Source organism: Prunus avium, chromosome 4 (genome assembly GCF_965620075.1).
Source record: "Prunus avium chromosome 4, drPruAviu1.hap1.1, whole genome shotgun sequence".
Lineage (NCBI taxonomy): Eukaryota > Viridiplantae > Streptophyta > Magnoliopsida > Rosales > Rosaceae > Prunus > Prunus avium.
In genome coordinates, this window is record NC_142287.1 from 35,586,043 (window position 1) to 35,603,553 (window position 17,511).

General features: G+C 42.1%; 1 protein-coding gene, 1 long non-coding RNA gene, 1 other non-coding gene and 2 pseudogenes across 7 annotated transcripts; 3 read left to right on the forward strand and 2 right to left on the reverse strand.

The window, feature by feature from the left end:
- Window positions 1-843: 843 nt before the first annotated feature.
- On the forward strand, window positions 844-3,799 carry LOC148295311 (uncharacterized). 2 transcript variants are annotated; one of them, XR_015835004.1, is made up of 4 exons: window positions 850-1,931; window positions 2,286-2,426; window positions 2,774-2,858; window positions 2,935-3,799. It is a non-coding gene; the product is annotated as an uncharacterized LOC148295311 (long non-coding RNA). The 2 variants fall into 2 exon arrangements; XR_015835003.1 differs by having other exon boundaries at window positions 844-1,931; window positions 2,286-2,858.
- An 803-nt stretch (window positions 3,800-4,602) lies between these two features.
- LOC110766803 (uncharacterized) lies at window positions 4,603-6,203 on the reverse strand. 2 transcript variants are annotated; one of them, XM_088252640.1, is made up of 4 exons: window positions 5,826-6,198; window positions 5,687-5,743; window positions 5,221-5,313; window positions 4,603-4,998 (listed from the first exon to the last, which is right to left on the reverse strand). In XM_088252640.1, the coding sequence occupies exons 1-4, from the start codon at window positions 5,953-5,955 to the stop codon at window positions 4,769-4,771; spliced, it is 510 nt and encodes a 169-aa protein (XP_088108766.1). In that variant the 5' UTR covers window positions 5,956-6,198; the 3' UTR covers window positions 4,603-4,768. The 2 variants fall into 2 exon arrangements, with proteins under 2 accessions (XP_088108766.1, XP_088108767.1); XM_088252641.1 differs by lacking the exon at window positions 5,687-5,743 and having other exon boundaries at window positions 5,826-6,203.
- A 5,677-nt stretch (window positions 6,204-11,880) lies between these two features.
- LOC110766797 (uncharacterized) lies at window positions 11,881-13,258 on the forward strand. Its single transcript, XR_015835142.1, has 3 exons — window positions 11,881-12,227; window positions 12,619-12,692; window positions 12,800-13,258. It is a non-coding gene; the product is annotated as an uncharacterized LOC110766797 (transcript).
- A 193-nt stretch (window positions 13,259-13,451) lies between these two features.
- LOC110766743 (epoxide hydrolase 2-like) lies at window positions 13,452-14,312 on the reverse strand (annotated as a pseudogene). Its single transcript, XR_015835339.1, has 3 exons — window positions 14,247-14,312; window positions 13,914-14,149; window positions 13,452-13,806 (listed from the first exon to the last, which is right to left on the reverse strand). The product of XR_015835339.1 is annotated as an epoxide hydrolase 2-like (transcript).
- LOC110766747 (allantoinase-like) lies at window positions 14,311-16,990 on the forward strand (annotated as a pseudogene). The gene is made up of 11 exons (XR_015835340.1): window positions 14,311-14,370; window positions 14,632-14,734; window positions 14,814-14,925; window positions 15,016-15,101; window positions 15,250-15,309; window positions 15,575-15,723; window positions 15,868-15,994; window positions 16,143-16,302; window positions 16,398-16,492; window positions 16,566-16,688; window positions 16,780-16,990. The product of XR_015835340.1 is annotated as an allantoinase-like (transcript).
- Window positions 16,991-17,511: the final 521 nt, after the last annotated feature.

Sequence of the window (17,511 nt, forward strand, 5' to 3'; positions counted from 1 at the left end):
GCTGATAAGAAACTTTGCTAAATCACTAGATGCAGACAAATAAGCTAGTTGCTGATTAGGTAAATACCTATCTAATTGAATTTGTGCTATTAATTACAATTACAATACACTTACACAAAAACGCTTAATAGTATGCAGAGAAATCAGATGCAACTACAAGATTTGGAAACTGTAAGGACTACCTTTCAAGGCCTGTAGATGGTTGGCTTGGTCCTTGCAAAACTTCTCATAGAATGCTTGGAACTTGGCAGTTTCAGTCTTCAAGCAATTCTCACACTGCAGACATATATTATATATAACCAAACTATTAATCAGAATAAAAATTTTGGGCATCAAACAAATTAACTAGAAATTCAAATTTCTCCGCAGGATCATCTATGGTTTTAGCTCTTTTCTGAAGGAAGTTGAGGTTCCACCCCAAAACCAATTGGCAATGGGGGAAGTGGCCCAACTCCTTATAAACCCAGGCTAGGTTCCTTAACTTTTCAATGTGGGACAAATACTCTCAACATGCCCCCGCATGTGTGGCGAACTTTCAAGCCTAACACGTGAACAACACATATTGGGTGGCGTGGGAGCACGTGTGGCCGTTGGGCTCAACACGTGAAGCCTTGCTCTGATACCATGAAAGGTTTTACAGAGTGAGCATGAAGAAAGGAAGAAAAGGACAGCTCAAATAATATTGATTCGTATATATCAAAATAACCACTGCACTATTTACAAGAGTGCTATGCTGTGTATATATAATCTTTACAAAAGAATTCTAGATTCATCTATTGACTATAGGACAAAAGGGAGTTGTTATCCGTTTGGCATGTGCCTTGCTGTATCATTGTGTGAGCTTATCTTTACAGCTGTATGAGAGCCATTGGGAGGCAATATTGGGTTTCCTTGAGAATTCTTGTGAGGGTCCTGGGTGTTATAGTCTTTATCCCCCCGCAAGCTAAAGCCAGGGAACATGGCTATTAGCTTGGAGCTGAGATGTTTGAACCGAGCCTTTGGAAGAGGTTTTGTGAATATATCAGCAAGTTGCTCGGAGGAGGAGACATGTTTGATGGAAATGGATCGATTGGTGACAAGTTCACGTATGTAATGGTAATCGACTTCAATGTGTTTACTCCTGGCATGGAAAATTGGATTTGCTGATAGGGCAAGAGCACTGATGTTGTCACATAATACTAGGGGAGGCTTGGTGAGGAAGAACTTTAGTTCTCGAAGGAGAGCACAAATCCAAGATAGTTCTGCGGCAGTATGGGCTAAAGATCTATATTCTGATTCAGTTGAGGAGCGAGCTACAGAGGTTTGCTTCTTAGCACTCCATGAGATTAGATTGTTGCCGAGAAAGATACAAAATCCTGTAGTTGAGCGGTGATCAAGAGGACAGCCAGCCCAGTCAGCGTCGGAGAAGGCTGTGAGGAGAGAGGTGCCTTTAGTAAAGAGGAGTCCATGGTCTGGGGTGCCTTTGAGATATCTGAGAATGCGCTTGACTGCTGCAAAGTTAGAGATAGTGGGATTGTGCATGTGTTGACATACCTGATTGACAGAGAAGGCTATGTCAGGGCGTGTCCAGGTGAGGTATTGGAGAGCTCCAACTAGAGAGCGAAACATGGTGGGGTTGGGAAAAGGTTCATCATTGGAGAGAGGTGTGTTGGAGGTGGTGGAAGGAGAATTGCAAGGTTTAGCATCCAGCATAGAGGCTCGAGAAAGCAAGTCAGTGACATACTTGGATTGGGAGAGGAAGAGAGTGTTTGTGGTACGATGTGCTTGCAGACCAAGGAAATAGTTGAGAGGTCCAAGGTTCTTCATAGCAAAGGTAGAACCAAGTTCTTGAATGAGTTGTTGACAGTAAGTGGGAGAGTTCCTGTTCTCTCCGTAAATGCATTGCGAAGGTAGAACCAAGTTCCTGTTCTCTCCGTAAATGCATTGCGAAGGTCAGATCTCATTTCCTCGGACTTTATCTTCTATAAGTTATATTCCCTGTTTTTTCCTTGCTCCTGTCTTTTTCTATAAGTTGTGTTGTTAGAATCTTAGGTAACTTGTTTCTTTACTCGAGAATTCTTTAGGTTGAACTGCAGTTTGAAGACTTCATATATATGCCAATGTGTTCTTGATGTCATAATCTGATACATGGATAGTGGTCATCGTTTGAAACACATAATTAATAGATGAACGGTATCAATCATGAAAATTACGTTAGAATGACTGTGTCCAAAAATCAGAAGCGTGCACCTTTATTTCAATTTAAAGTAAGCACCTTTTCTTTTCATTTTCCCCCACAATTGCAGGTAACAGAGGAAATAGAAGCGACAAGATTCAACACTGGAATATATTATCTGCGATGGTGGAGTTCCTTAATGTGGCTTATAAGGTCCTTGAAGCCATTTGAAAAGCATACGTGTCCATTTTTTTTTTCTTTTCTGAAAGCCGTACGTATCATCTTTTGGAGATAGTTAAACATGACAAATTAACTGAGTAATAGTTTCATTTATTTTTTAGTAGAAAAAACATCCAAGATTGAATATTATTGAATCATTTTGTTTTGTTCCTATCACCGTATGCACCTCATATGGCCGAAGAGCTTTGGTTTCGCTTCCAAATCGTTTGCGTATGAGCCTTTTCCTAAGTTTTGAAAGTTCATCTCTCTCTCTCTCTCTCCACCCCTACCATCTTTCCCGCTCTTCCTGTATGTCTTGAAATGGTGTGCTACATAATTTTGAGTGTCCAAAATTATTAAAAGGAGAAATAAATCTTTGCATCCATGCTGTCTTAACAGAGCCATTTGCTAGGAATGAAACGGAACTTGGATCCTGCAGGAAATCCAATGTCTTTTACAGAACTTGTTATCAATATTCTATCAGGTAACTTAAAATATCTGGAGTTACTTATGATTCTTACACATTTTGGTTTCTAATAATTAAAGGCATTGTTTCCTAGGTCTTTAACTACATAAAAATGTCTCTTCTGCCTCCAATGATGAAATGTCTTTTAATCTTTCTAATGGGATTAAAAATGCTTCTGAGAAGAGCTCACATGCATATATGTCAGAGCAGCCAATTTTTGTCCACTGCTCGCTCCGTATATTCTATATCCAGTTTGGAAAATACCAGCACCTCCATGACTGATACTTATTCAGTGAAGACGAGACTCAATTATTCTAGATATGGTTCATCCAGTGGTACATTTAGCTTCAGCAGGGATGCTGGTCTCAGTCAGAGATCCTATATTTCGAAAGACTCCAAAATTAATCTATCAGAGAAGAGTCAGGATTCTTTTACATTTAGCTAAGAGGATTCCCATAAAGGTTCTGGTCTCAGTCAAAGATCCTATATTTCTGAAGACTCCAAAATTGATCTTTCAAAGGAGAATCAAGATCCTTTTGCATTTGATGTAGATGATTTCAGAGAACTTGATGACAGTTTGCAGCTGATTATGAGCCAAGGAGCATAAAGTAATGGAGAAAACCATCAGGCACATGAGACATCCTATTCAGGCGCTGTTGGTAGAGAAGGTAATTCCGCAGTCCCATTTATAAAACCTTTATAGGGGTGAGGTGAGATTATTCTCATTCTTCTATATAATGCTGGATTTGTTTTTAGATTTCATGCTAGAATCATGTGATACATATATGTTGGCGAGTAGAGTATATCCTATTCTATTTGGGTTTTATTTATTTTCCTTTTGTATAGATATTATGTAATTAGGATTCCACTTATTTCCTAATTAAACCCTACTAGGGTTTGTAACCTGTATTATAAATACCTCCTTTCGGAGAATGAAATATATCAGAAAATATTCTACCCATATTGTTTGACTATATATATATATATATATATATATATATATATATATATATATATCTTTTGTAAGGTCCACTGAACTATATGTGGTGAATTTAATTAAGTTATTTTCCATTTATTTAGCTAGTTGACACATCTAACTAATTTCTATTACTACACTTGATTTTAATGTCTTTTCGGATTGCGTAGATAACTGCATAATTGAAGACAAGAACACAAAAATAAGAAAAATAAAAATTTCCAGCATTTGAAATAAAGCAGCAGTAACAACGTCATCTATGGATATTCTGCCCTCAATTCCAACATTGAAACTTTGTTGTAAATGGCCATTTGGGGGAATTGGAATATGTTATGGAATATCAAATGCAGCGTTTTTTCAGTGATGTAATTAAAATAAAAACAACGTTTTGTACCTGATGTGATTATCAATTTGCAACACTTCAAACTAACAGATTCCGTGTATGAATGGCCAAATGGTGAAAATATACTTGTATACAAAATATGATAGCTTTATGTGATTAGCATTTGTTGCAACGTTTCTTTTACTCTTTTTTAAATGTCAGCACATCTATTACATTATTCCACAGTTCCTTCCAAGTTTTAATGGTTGCTGATCAATGTGGTGTGGACGCTGCATTTTTTTATTGCCATCTCCAGAACTTCTCCACTATCAGTAGGGCACTAGCAGCTCATGAGCCAAATGTTTTTCCACAAAGCAACTAGAGGGTCTTAAACTCAAACAGAGATAAATTACAAACCGAAAATATGGAATAATGCGTATGATGGCACTGCCTTATTGTAAGTATTTGACAAATATTGAAGTTTGTTTTGCCTTTAAACCCAAAGGTCACTATCAACGACATTGTGCTTGCTTTCTATTAAAAAATAAATCTAAAGGAAAGACATCTTTAAGATGCATAAATAGAATAGATCATGTGTTGCAAATTGCAATTCACTTGCGATAATAGCTCTCAGAACCGAACTCCATCATCAAAAGAAACATGTTTCGCGAACCTATCAACCTTGGGAATCGCACGCCCTTCATCTTTACCACAACATGACTCTTTTTTAAAGAAGAGTCCACAAACCTTACATATTACATCACAATTACTACCAACTTTTGCGTTCTTTGGGACGCTAACCATATATGGGCAATTTGACCAATAATGTTCACCCACCTTCAAACAAAACTTACATTCACCTGTGTTCAATTTGTAAATCCCTTATTAAATCTCACAATAACAATAATTAGTAAACAAAATAAAAGAGATTGAATATGTCATAAGAAGAGGAAAAAAATGAATTTATGATCAAACATATGTAAATGGAGAAGAGGGAGGCAAGGGTTTGAGGAAAGGAGAAGGGTATCAAATTTATTTATTTATTTATTTATTCTTGTTTCTCTTCAAAATCAAAAGCATACCAGGAGGAATAGGAGGGCCCCAGAGGAAAGAAGAAAAAGTTAGACATTCTTCATACGTTAGCTTTCCATCCTTTGGTATTTCAACCTTGCTACCTGTTTGCAATTAACAATTTGTCTATCAACAATCCAAATCAATTATAGCTTAATTTGATCAATTAGCAAAGCTTTGCCACCATCTTCAAATATTTTCCAAAAATAAAAGAGAAAGATGCAACACGAATATTTTGTTGAGAAATACAAAGTAATTCCTCTAAATTAGGACTCAAAACTTGTTTTTCTCGAAAAGTAATTCCAAGTCAATTAGAAGTAGAATATTGTACAAGATTAAATTCTACTAGAACCAAAACATAAGTATTTTTCATTGTAAAAAGGGAATTTATCATACACAAAATATGAGGCATGTAATCAAAATTGCACATAATCTTTGTCACAAACCCTTAAATTAAACGAAAACGAAAAAACATACTGATTGGCTTTGGCCGGTGGATTTGCATAGGGGGAGACGCAAGGCCGTCGTCCATGGCTGTGTGTGCGCGAAAGAGAAAAATGCGGCCTGAGAACAACTGCCGGAGAAATCATATCTTTAAAAGGAAAAGCATACATACCGGTTATTGGCGTATCGAAGTTGATGGGGACCATAGCTGGCGACCAAAGGTCCTTTCCGCCGCCGTCCTTATAGAGCACCTCCGACTGGGAATCGAATTTCAGGCACTGCAAAGATGAGACGTTGTCCATGGCTGTGTAGATCTTGGTGTTTGGCTTTGCGGTTGTGAGAAAAAAACAAAAAAAAAAAGGACGGGCGGTTTGGGTTTAGGGTGAACTGTGAGATAATGAAAAGGGGCGTTTCACCAACAGGAGTTGGTCCAAGTGGAAGGGGCTTGGATCCTTTAAACAAGAGGTCCTGGGTTCGATCCCAGGCGCTTGCGAATAGAGCAGACTTTGTTGGGAGAGGTCCCCGCTTTGCGCCCGACAGTACCTCGATGGTTAGTCCCCGCAATCGGGCGGGGGATACCTTGGTTTTCAACCAAAAAAAAAAAAGGGCGTTTCTTACTTACTTGTTATATAGGCGGTTTGGCATGATTGAATAACCGACCCTATCATGACCATATTAATCAATATTATTTTTTCCCTTTCAGTGTTGATTAAATAATAAATTATGATTAAAACTAATAGACCCCAATGCACGCATCTGTAATAAGCATGGCATTTATTTCTAGTTTTGATTTGGTTTCGGATTTTCGTTTTCTCAACTAGAGCAGGAATACTCTTCGGTGATTTTGGGTCTCAAATAAAGGAAGGTAATTAATGTGGTTTTTTCCTTTGTTTTACGTTTCCTTTTATTTTCAAGTTTGCGCTAACAATGGTCATTCATGCCTAGTTGACAGCTTTTCTGTGTTCGATTTTATTTGACTGGTCTGTAACTTACAACTATTGTATTTAAACTCCTTATTTTTCGAGCATAAGATAATATACTTGTGCTACAAATTGCAATTCATTTAAACAAAACACCATGCAGACAAAATCATACGATGCAATGCATGGCTATGGAATTTGTGGCAAACGACATAAAAGCGCATTCCTTTTTCTTTTTCTTTTATTGTATGCATTCCCATCTCCAACCACAGAAAGACAGGGCTGCATATAGGAGTCGAATAAAAAGAAGAAGAAGCTTGTACTGATATCTCCATCCATGTATATGATAACAATATTAGGCCCCGTTTGTGATTGCCTTTTTTGGCCAAAAACCTGCTTCACTTTAAAGTTAAGCAGTTTAAGGTGTTTGGTAAAAAAAAAAATATCCCGATTATTTTAAAAGCAATGGCCTTTTGACAGCAACTTTTAAAAGCAGGCTATGAGTTGCTTTTCAAAGCTGCTTTCAAAAGAAGTAGAGATGAACATTTAATGAATTTTTTTAATTCCCAAAATACCATCATTCATTTTAAAAAATGACACCACCTCCACTTCCACATCCACATCCAACTCCACCACTTGCACCACCACATTCACTACCTCCACAACTGTTTGTACCATATCTGACCCTCCACTCATACAACGACACGTGGATCAGAGAAGCTCACCCAAGTACCCAAGGCCTCGAACAATCGGCATCGGCTACCGATGACATTGTCTCAAAGCTGCAAACAACCGATACAGGCCCAGCTCGTCCACAATCGGCACCCCATACCGATTGTACATAATCAGCCTTGAAGCACCCGCCCGAAATATCTAAGGACTCGTGTCAACCTCACAGGGCCCTCCCACGAGTCCCACATCGGAAATGAACACCACAAGCATCCCAAATGCCCTCTATAAATACACCCCTTCACCATCAACAAAGGGGTAAGACTTTTCAGCTTGACTTTTATACTTCTATATGGTCAACAGCAAGAGCTCTTAAAACAACAAACTTACTTGGGCATCGGAGGGTCTTAGGCTGGTTCCACACCGGTTCCATAGACCTTACGAGTCCCGACTTCTTTCTATTCAGGATCGGCATCCAAGGACAGGAAGAATCGGCATCCAACATCCAATCGATCTCTCGATCGTCCATCCCACTTGTAAGTTGCACTCATCTCTATCTGTTCAGATTTAGTGCCAACAGATTGGCGCCGTCTGTGGGAAACGACACAAAACGCTATGTCGTTCTCCTTCACGAGTGCTCTCGGCACCCTTTTGAGCCATGCCCTCGGCACCTCCTACAATCGGCCTTCGGCGCCCTTGCATCATTCGGCGCGTGCGATGTCTTCACATCCCCCCAATGATCCGGCATCTGCCTTCGGCCTTCGGCGCCCTTGCATCATTCGGCGTGTGCGATGTCTTCACATCCCCCCAATGATCCGGCATCTGCCTTCGGCCTTCGGCGCCCTTGCATCATTCGGCGTGTGCGATGTCTCCACATCCCCCCAATGATTCGGTATCTGCCTTCGGCCTTCGGCGCCCCTGCATCATTCGGCGCGTGGATGTCTTCACATCCCCCCAATGATCCGGCATCTGCCTTCGGCCTTCGGCGCCCTTGCATCATTCGGCGTGTGCGATGTCTCCACATCCCCCCAATGATTCGGCATCTGCCTTCGGCCTTCGGCGCCCTTGCATCATTCGGCGCGTGCGATGTCTTCACATCCCCCCAATGATCCGGTATCTACAATCGGCCTTCGGCGCCCTTGCATCATTCGGCGCGTGCGATGTCTTCACATCCCCCCAATGATTCGGCATCTGCCTTCGGCCTTCGGCGCCCTTGCATCATTCGGCGCGTGCGATGTCTTCACATCCCCCCAATGATCCGGCATCTGCCTTCGGCCTTCGGCGCCCTTGCATCATTCGGCGCGTGCGATGTCTTCACATCCCCCCAATGATTCGGCATCTGCCATCGGCCATCGGCACCCCTTGCATCATTTGGCGTGTGTGATGTCTTCACATCCCCTCAATGATTCAGCATTCGGCCATTGGCATCAACCTTCGGCATCAGCCATCAGCCTTCAGCCATGCCGAACGGCACCTTCTAGGAGACACTTCTCCAACGCCTTTTCTCAAAGCCATCAGCTTCGGCCATCAGCTTCGGCCATAAGCCTTCGGCCATCAGCTTCGGCCATCAGCCTTCGGCCATCAGCTTCGGCCATAAGCCTTCGGCCATCAGCTTCGGCCATCAGCCTTCGGCCATCGGCTTCGGCCATCAGCTTCGGCCATCAGCTTCGGCCATCAGCTTCAGCCTTCGGCCATCGGCTTCGGCCATCAGCTTCGGCCATCAGCTTCGGCCATCAGCTTCGGCCATCAGCCTTCGGCCATCAGCTTCGGCCATCAGCCTTCGGCCATCAGCTTCAGCCTTCGGCCATTAGCTTCAGCCATGCCGAACGGCACCTTCTAGGAGATACTTCTCCAGCGCCTTTTCTCAAAGCCATCAGCTTCGGCCATCAGCTTCGGCCATAAGCCTTCGGCCATCAGCTTCGGCCATAAGCCTTCGGCCATCAGCCTTCGGCCATCAGCCTTCGGCCATCAGCCTTCGGCCATCAGCTTCGGCCATCAGGCTTCGGCCATCGGCTTCGGCCATCGCCTTCGGCCATCAGCTTCGGCCATCAGGCTTCGGCCATCGGCTTCGGCCATCAGCTTCGGCCATCAGCTTCGGCCATAAGCCTTCGGCCATCAGCTTCGGCCATCAGCCTTCGGCCATCAGCTTCGGCCATCAGGCTTCGGCCATCGGCTTCGGCCATCAGCTTCGGCCATCAGCTTCGGCCATCAGCTTCAGCCTTCGGCCATCAGCTTCAGCCATCAGCTTCAGCCTTCGGCCATCAGCTTCGGCCATCAGCCTTCGGCCATCAGCTTCAGCCTTCGGCCATTAGCTTCAGCCATGCCGAACGGCACCTTCTAGGAGATACTTCTCCAGCGCCTTTTCTCAAAGCCATCAGCTTCGGCCATCAGCTTCGGCCATCAGCCTTCGGCCATCAGCTTCAGCCTTCGGCATCAGCTTCGGCCTTCGGCCATCAGCCTTAAGCCATCAGCTTCGGCCATCAACCTTCGGCCATCAGCTTCGGCCATCAGCTTCGGCCATCAGCCTTCGGCCATTAGCTTCAGCCATGCCGAACGGCACCTTCTAGGAGACACTTCTCCAGCGCCTTTTCTCAAAGCCATCAGCTTCGGCCATCAGCTTCAGCCTTCGGCCATCAGCTTCAGCCTTCAGCCATCAGCTTCGGCCATCAGCCTTCGGCCATCAGCTTCGGACATCAGCTTCAGCCTTCGGCCATCGGCACATCATGCCGTCTCTTATCCAAGCTCACTCCCTTGGGCACTTGGGGGACTACATACCACCATCGGCAACAATAAGACCATCGAGCCCGGGTCAGAATGCCGAAGACATATTCAAGTCCCCAACCGAGAAGCTTCTCAATCCGCAACTTGGGGGACTACTGTTTGTACCATATCTGACCCTCCACTCATACAACGACACGTGGATCAGAGAAGCTCACCCAAGTACCCAAGGCCTCGAACAATCGGCATCGGCTACCGATGACATTGTCTCAAAGCTGCAAACAACCGATACAGGCCCAGCTCGTCCACAATCGGCACCCCATACCGATTGTACATAATCAGCCTTGAAGCACCCGCCCGAAATATCTAAGGACTCGTGTCAACCTCACAGGGCCCTCCCACGAGTCCCACATCGGAAATGAACACCACAAGCATCCCAAATGCCCTCTATAAATACACCCCTTCACCATCAACAAAGGGGTAAGACTTTTCAGCTTGACTTTTATACTTCTATATGGTCAACAGCAAGAGCTCTTAAAACAACAAACTTACTTGGGCATCGGAGGGTCTTAGGCTGGTTCCACACCGGTTCCATAGACCTTACGAGTCCCGACTTCTTTCTATTCAGGATCGGCATCCAAGGACAGGAAGAATCGGCATCCAACATCCAATCGATCTCTCGATCGTCCATCCCACTTGTAAGTTGCACTCATCTCTATCTGTTCAGATTTAGTGCCAACAACAACCACCGACACCACCACCACTTCCACATCCACATCCAACTCCACCACTTGCACCACCACATTCACTACCTCCACAACCACCGACACCACCACCACCACCACATCCTCCTCCTCCTCATCCTCCACCACCACCACCACCTCCTCCACCTCCTCCACCACCTCCACCACCACCTCCTCATTCACCTCCACCTCCACATCCACAACCACCACCACCACCACCACCACAACCACCACCTCCTCCAAAACCTCCAAATCCACCACCAGCTCCACAACCAACATCATCACCACAACCACCACCACATCCTCCTCCTCCTCATCCTCCGCCACCACCACCTCATCCACCACCACCTCCACAACCAACACCACCACCTCCACCTTCATCACCACCACCACCTCCACTCCATCACTATAACTACCACCACATGATTAGTACGTTAAATTTTTAACATCATGTCTATTTTAGTCATTATTCAAAGTTACAACAATTTTATATTAAAATTTACCAAACGTTTTTAACACTGCTTTTTGTGCTAACAGCACTTTAAAAATATTGTTTACCAAACATAGAGCTGCTTTACTTTACAGCTAATTATTTTCAAAGCATAGCAGAAGCAATTTTTTTTAAAAGTGACAGCAATCCCAAACTGGGCCTTAGTTAGTTTGTATTCAGTTAAGCTGTCACGTGTGTGCTCACGTGTTGTTAGTTAGTATTAGCTGTAATTGAGTTTGACCGAAAGAAAAATAGGTTTTTACAAATGAGTCTATTTTAGTGTGGCTAATTTGTTTTTATAAAATTTTAACAAAACAATGGTTTCACACTTAAATCGAATCAAAAATTCTATAAAGGGGCATTATATATGGCCTTTAGGTGAGGCCCTATTTCTTAACTGTAGGATCAAATTAATCAGCCTAATTCAACACTTAGAAAATAGGAATGACTCTAGATTGAACAGAACCAATTGGACAGAATCGATACCAAACCAAACTAATTATTTTATTTGGTTCGATTTTCGATTTTTGTAGTGGAGGGAGCCATATCGACACCATGCGCATGCCTAATTGAAACCACTATTATGTACCTGTAAGATTAGGGCCTGGCGCTATTATGTACCTGCGCTGACTCTGACGTTGTATGGTTAAATTTCGAAAAATCGGCCTAGCCGCTAGGCGGGCCCTTCTATAAAAAATAAAAAATAAAAAATATCCCTCCTTATCGTTGAAAACTAAACTTGTCCGACTCCCACCGAACTAGTCGTTGGTTTGTCGACGGCATCAAACAGGCGAACGACGGTGTTTTGATGCGTCTTCTAACCCAAACCCAAAATGAATTCGTCGTCGTCTCAATCACAGATAAAGCTTTTGGCTTGGATTTGATTTGATTTGATTGATTGGGTGAAGCAAAGCAAAAAGATGTTGGAGAAGATCGGGTTGAAGGCAAAGCCATCATTGGGAGGGAATACTTGGGTGGTTGACGCCTCACACAGTCAGGGATGTACTTCTCAGTTCACCTTCGTCAATCGCCAGGTTCATTTTTTTTCTCCTTCCCTCCATCTCCGATCCACTGACCCATCTATGAGTTCTTGACAAGTTCTTTTGTTTCTTCATTACCCATGCCTCAAAATCTCTGCTTTTTTAATTTTATATGTGAACTCAACCTTGATTTCGATACTGAGCTTAGTGGCTTTCCATTTTGAACCTTGTGGAAACCGTAGATTGTTTATTTTGTCAGGCCCATGCTTATTTAGTTTAAGAATTTATTGGGGATTTATAGTTTGTGTTGTGCAAAGAAATTATATAAAGGACTTGTTATCCAACTTAAGCTTATTTGCAGGTTATTCTAGGATTGAATGTGATATTTATTTCTAGTCTCTGGGTCTTTTTCTGATTCTTGATTATATGCAATGTGGAATTTCAGCATCATTGCCGGAGGTGTGGGGGCTTGTTTTGCAACAGCTGCACCCAGCAAAGAATGTTTTTTACACGGGCAAGGTGATTCACCTATGCGCATTTGTGAGCCTTGTAGAAAGCTAGAAGAAGCAGCAGCACGCTTTGAGAGAGACATGGGCACAAGACTAACCTCTTAACTTTCTGTGCAGGCAGTTTGAAGTTGAATCAAAGCCTGAGGATGAAGTTCTGAACCAAAGTGAGAGAAGTGAGAATTCTTGAAGCATTGAACTTGACCGTCAGATCAGAGTAATAGACATGTTACTGATCAAACACCTTTTGATTGATATAGCGGAAGCATGAGGTTAACATATCAAAATTTTATACGCCCATGAGAGGAGCTTCGGAAATGGAAATCCTGTACAGATTTGCTTTCCTTTCAGATGAATTGTTGTTTACCCAAGGCCACGACACTCATAAAGTTGCGATTTCAGCTGCAAACTATCGAACTGACTGCAGGCTTGTTTGCTTGTATTTGTTCTTCTTTTTGGTCCCCCCTTTATGCTATTGTTCTTTTGTATCTTTCTAGTTTTTCACCATACTAGAGCAGGCAAGAGACACACTTGTATGCGAAATATGATAGCTTAATGAAAATGTCTTACTTTCGTCCATAGTCCATGTGATTTGCATTTTCTTAAAGTCGGGAATTCTCTCATGGGCCAATCTAAATATTTTTCCGCAAGCCATTATAAGCTCTTAAACTCACACACAGTGATCACCCAACAACAGAAAAATGGAACAATGAGTATCATGGCATTGCCTTATTGTAAGTATTTGAGAAACATTCAAACATTACATGCCACAACAAATTCCAAAGTTTGTTTTATGTATAAGATTCTACACCCAATTGCATCATTTTCCCAAGGTTTCACATAGACCTCTGCAAAGCCATGGATAATACTTCTTTGCCAATCAAATGTGCTTTCCAAGGAAGGTGACAATCAGCTGATTAACCTCTTCTGGTGATTGTTCTTGCACGAAATGCGTTCCTTCAGGCAGAAATACAATCTCCAAATTGGGGACGAATTGTTTCACCTTTCCACTGTTTATATAATCCTCCATCCCTGGAAACTTGTTCACATAATCCTTGCCTCCCATTATGAAAAGCGCCGGAGCTTTAACAATTGGATCCGTTATGCCGGGGTCTTCTCTAAGTGCCCTGTCATTAACAAGTATGTACTTACAACTCGGTCAAATTAGCATAAATAAACTACTTTCAAGAGCCCTTTGGTCACTCATAAGTGAATCTATTATCAATTGCATTACCTATATGGAACTTGCAGTGCAGTTTGAAAGCCCGATTTCTCATACAAAGCTCCATATGCTGCAAGATCTTCCTACGTGAACCAAGGGGGAAGAGGGGTAGATGGATCCACCAAGTCCATGATCTCCTGGTTTTCTGCAGCTATTGGTATTTCACTTTTGGAGAACAGGATGTAAACATTCCGGACAACTGTTTTCGCATCAAGTCGCCCAAAATCAGCCTCTACCCGGCCAGGCTCCTACAATAGAGGTAACAGTTAGTTGCAAACTCTCAAGCAAGTCGTGCTTGTGCAGACACTGAACAGATAACCAAGACCAACTAAATGCACACAACACCTGCCATCTTGAAATGTAGAAACCTTCAGGGAGGAGTTTCTCGAATGCACGAGGGCCTGGCGGCATGTACGGCACTCCCATTGTCACAACTCCCAAGACCCTCTCGGGGTGTAGAAGAGCAAATGTATATGCTGGCCAAAGCTCCAAAATCTTTTGCGATGAGAAAAACCTGTGTAAATTTTATGAGTGAGCAGACCGAAGTGTTACATTGCATCTGAACAGGCAATCAATTATCTTATGCTCTGTGCATAATTTGATTGATATGTTTAGGCAATATTAAAAAGAATAAGAGATCCCAAGTTCCCAACAAATATATCTGCAAAATGTAAGAGAGAGAGAGAGAGAGAGAGAGAGAGAGATAATGAAGTTGGTACCTTAGGAATAGGGTTTGTCTTATTCATGTGTTACTTTGTCTTATGTACATCTTGATGATCCTGGAAGAGCTGAATGGTAAGGATTTCCATCAGGGACCAAGGCTGCTGCTGCTGGTATGCGTATACCTCTGCTTCATTATTATGTTTTCATAGCTTTTAAATCGCTGATAGATTTATATTTTCTCTGTTGCAGGTGGGATAACTACATTGGTTGACATGCCTCTAAATAGTGATCCATCAACTGTTTCTAGAGACTTTGGAGCTCAAGATTAAGGCCGCAGAGAGCAGAATTTACGTTGATGTTGGTATGCTCTTAAAACTATATATATGTTTGGGGAAGCCATTATACTAAAACTTTTGAGAACTACTGGTTTTTACCTACACACTGTTGGCAGGTTTCTGGGGAGGTCTTGTTCCTGAAAATGCATTCAACGCATCTGCTCTTGAGGATCTGTTAAATGCCGGTGTTCTTGGTTTGAAGGTAAACTAATCAAGAAGTGAAACTGGCACACGCTTTAATAGCATAGTACAAATGCCATGAAGATGAATTTGTGTTTAGAAATTTTGCAGTATGAATAGAACATTATACCATCCTCATCTGACAAATTTTTCCTTGTCTGTTTTTCTAGTCTTTCATGTGTCCATCAGGGATCAATGACTTTCCTATGACAAATGCCAGTCATATTAAGGTTTGTTTCATGAGATTCAGTCTTCCCACTGTCATATAATCGTCTGATTTAGCTTGCAAAATAAATTAAGAATAGAATCAATGACTTAATTGTATTGCTGCTTATCCAACTCTACCAGTACTAATTTAATCAACACAATCAATTATTCATTCGTGATGGCTGAAGACTTGCATGATCAGTTGGCTTCTTGAGATGCGATGTTGTTTGCATAACTCTGATGTCTTTTCAAACATCTGCACATTGTTTTCAATTATCTGTTCCTTAGGAGGGACTATCTGTACTGGCAAAATATAGAAGGCCTTTACTTGTACATGCAGAGAAACAACTAGATCTTGAAAGCGATTTGGGAGTTGAAGGTGGTAGTAACGATGCTCATTCTTATTCGACGTATCTGAAGACCAGGCCACCTTCATGGTAAGATATTATTTACTTTTGAATGTATGTGACTTTCTGGATGCTGAATACATATTGCAAAATTTTCCCCTCAGACTTGCTATAAGGAAATATCTCTGAATATATTTTTACATGAAAACTGTTTTTCCTCTGTTTCCAAACCAGGGAAGAGGCAGCTATTAGGGATCTCTTGACCTTGACAAAGGACACAAGGTTTGGTGCCCCAGCAAAAGGAGCTCATCTTCATATTGTTCACTTGTCTGACTCAAGCTCTTCATTAGATCTTATTAAGGTGGTCTTTTATACGTATGTAGTTTTTGTGGGGTCTTATGACTCTAGCAGATACAAATGGCCATTCATAACTTTCTACCTATTCAGCTCTATCTGCAGCCACATGTTTTGTCAGACTTACTGAAAGCAAGTTTTGTGCATAATAGCAGGATGCAAAAAGTGGTGGTGACAGTGTAACTGTGGAGACGTGCCCCCACTACTTAGCATTCGCAGCAGAAGAGATTCGGAATGGAGATACTTGTTTTAAGTGTTCTCCACCCATCCGTGACACTGCCAACAAGGAAAAACTGTGGGAGGCTTTGTTGCTATGCAATCATTCTATGTTTGCCTGTATACATGATGGGATAGCTATCTATCCACCATCAAATTGGTTCTATGTGGTTTCACTGTTTTGTTTCAGGGAGGACATGTTGACAAGCTAAGCTCTGATTATTCACCAACTCTGCTGGAACTCAAGCTTCTTGATGATGGAGACTTTTTCAGGGCTTGGGGTGGCATTGCAGGTTGGCATATTTTTCCTTGCAAATGTTATGGTCTGTGATTGGTTTCAGAAACTAACTGGCATTCCTCAGGGGAATTTGCAGTTTGTTCTTCCCGTGACATGGTCATATGGCCAGAAATATAGAGTGACTTTAGAACATCTAGCTTTATGGTAGAGTGAAAGGCCCGTCAGGCTTGCCGGACAAGAATTGAAGGTCATATCATCATCCGTTTTTCCTCTGTTTTAGTGATTTTCATGCAGACAGGAATCTCATTGTATTGATGAATTGAATTATAAATTTGCAGGGAGCAATTGCAATTGGGAACCATGCAGATATGGTAGTGTGGGATCCAGATGTGGAGTTGTCTTAATTTCGTATTTGGCAGGTCCATAGTTGTCATAGACTGTCTTCTGCATTTTTATAGGGATTTTTTAGAACACTTGTGACCTTAAACGGTACTATGATCTTCCAAGGACAAGCAACAGAACCCACGGTTGTGGTTGAAGCTTATAAAGTTCTACGAGATCTACCAAGGAAATGACTGGCCTTGCTTTTCGGCAACAAGCATGTTAACCTATCAATAAGTTTATATAGATAGAAGGTGACATTTACATTAACCTTTTCTACTATGCATAAAAAGAATTGTTGTTAATCCGAACATCCAAAGCCGAACACCGAGGATGTAATTCATAATGCACCCCGGAAAAGTTGGAATGTGCGACCACTTCGAGACCTAACGTTTAACTTGTTGGAGACCTGACAATACAAAAAATGAAAGCAGATGAAGTAAAGCGACAAGAAGAAACAAAATAGCGAAAAGTATTTAAAAACAAGAGGAACAAAGCAAAAACCGGATGGGCAAAGAACTAATAAAGCAATCAAATGACGTCTCCATTTTTACCTGTTAAAAGTGACACAAAAACTCTTCAAATTCAGTATTCGTATTAGAGCTAGGTAATCCCTTCTTCAACTCATTCTCATTGACAACAACATTCACAGCAAATGTTGCACAAACTGGCCGGGGGTCAGATAATTG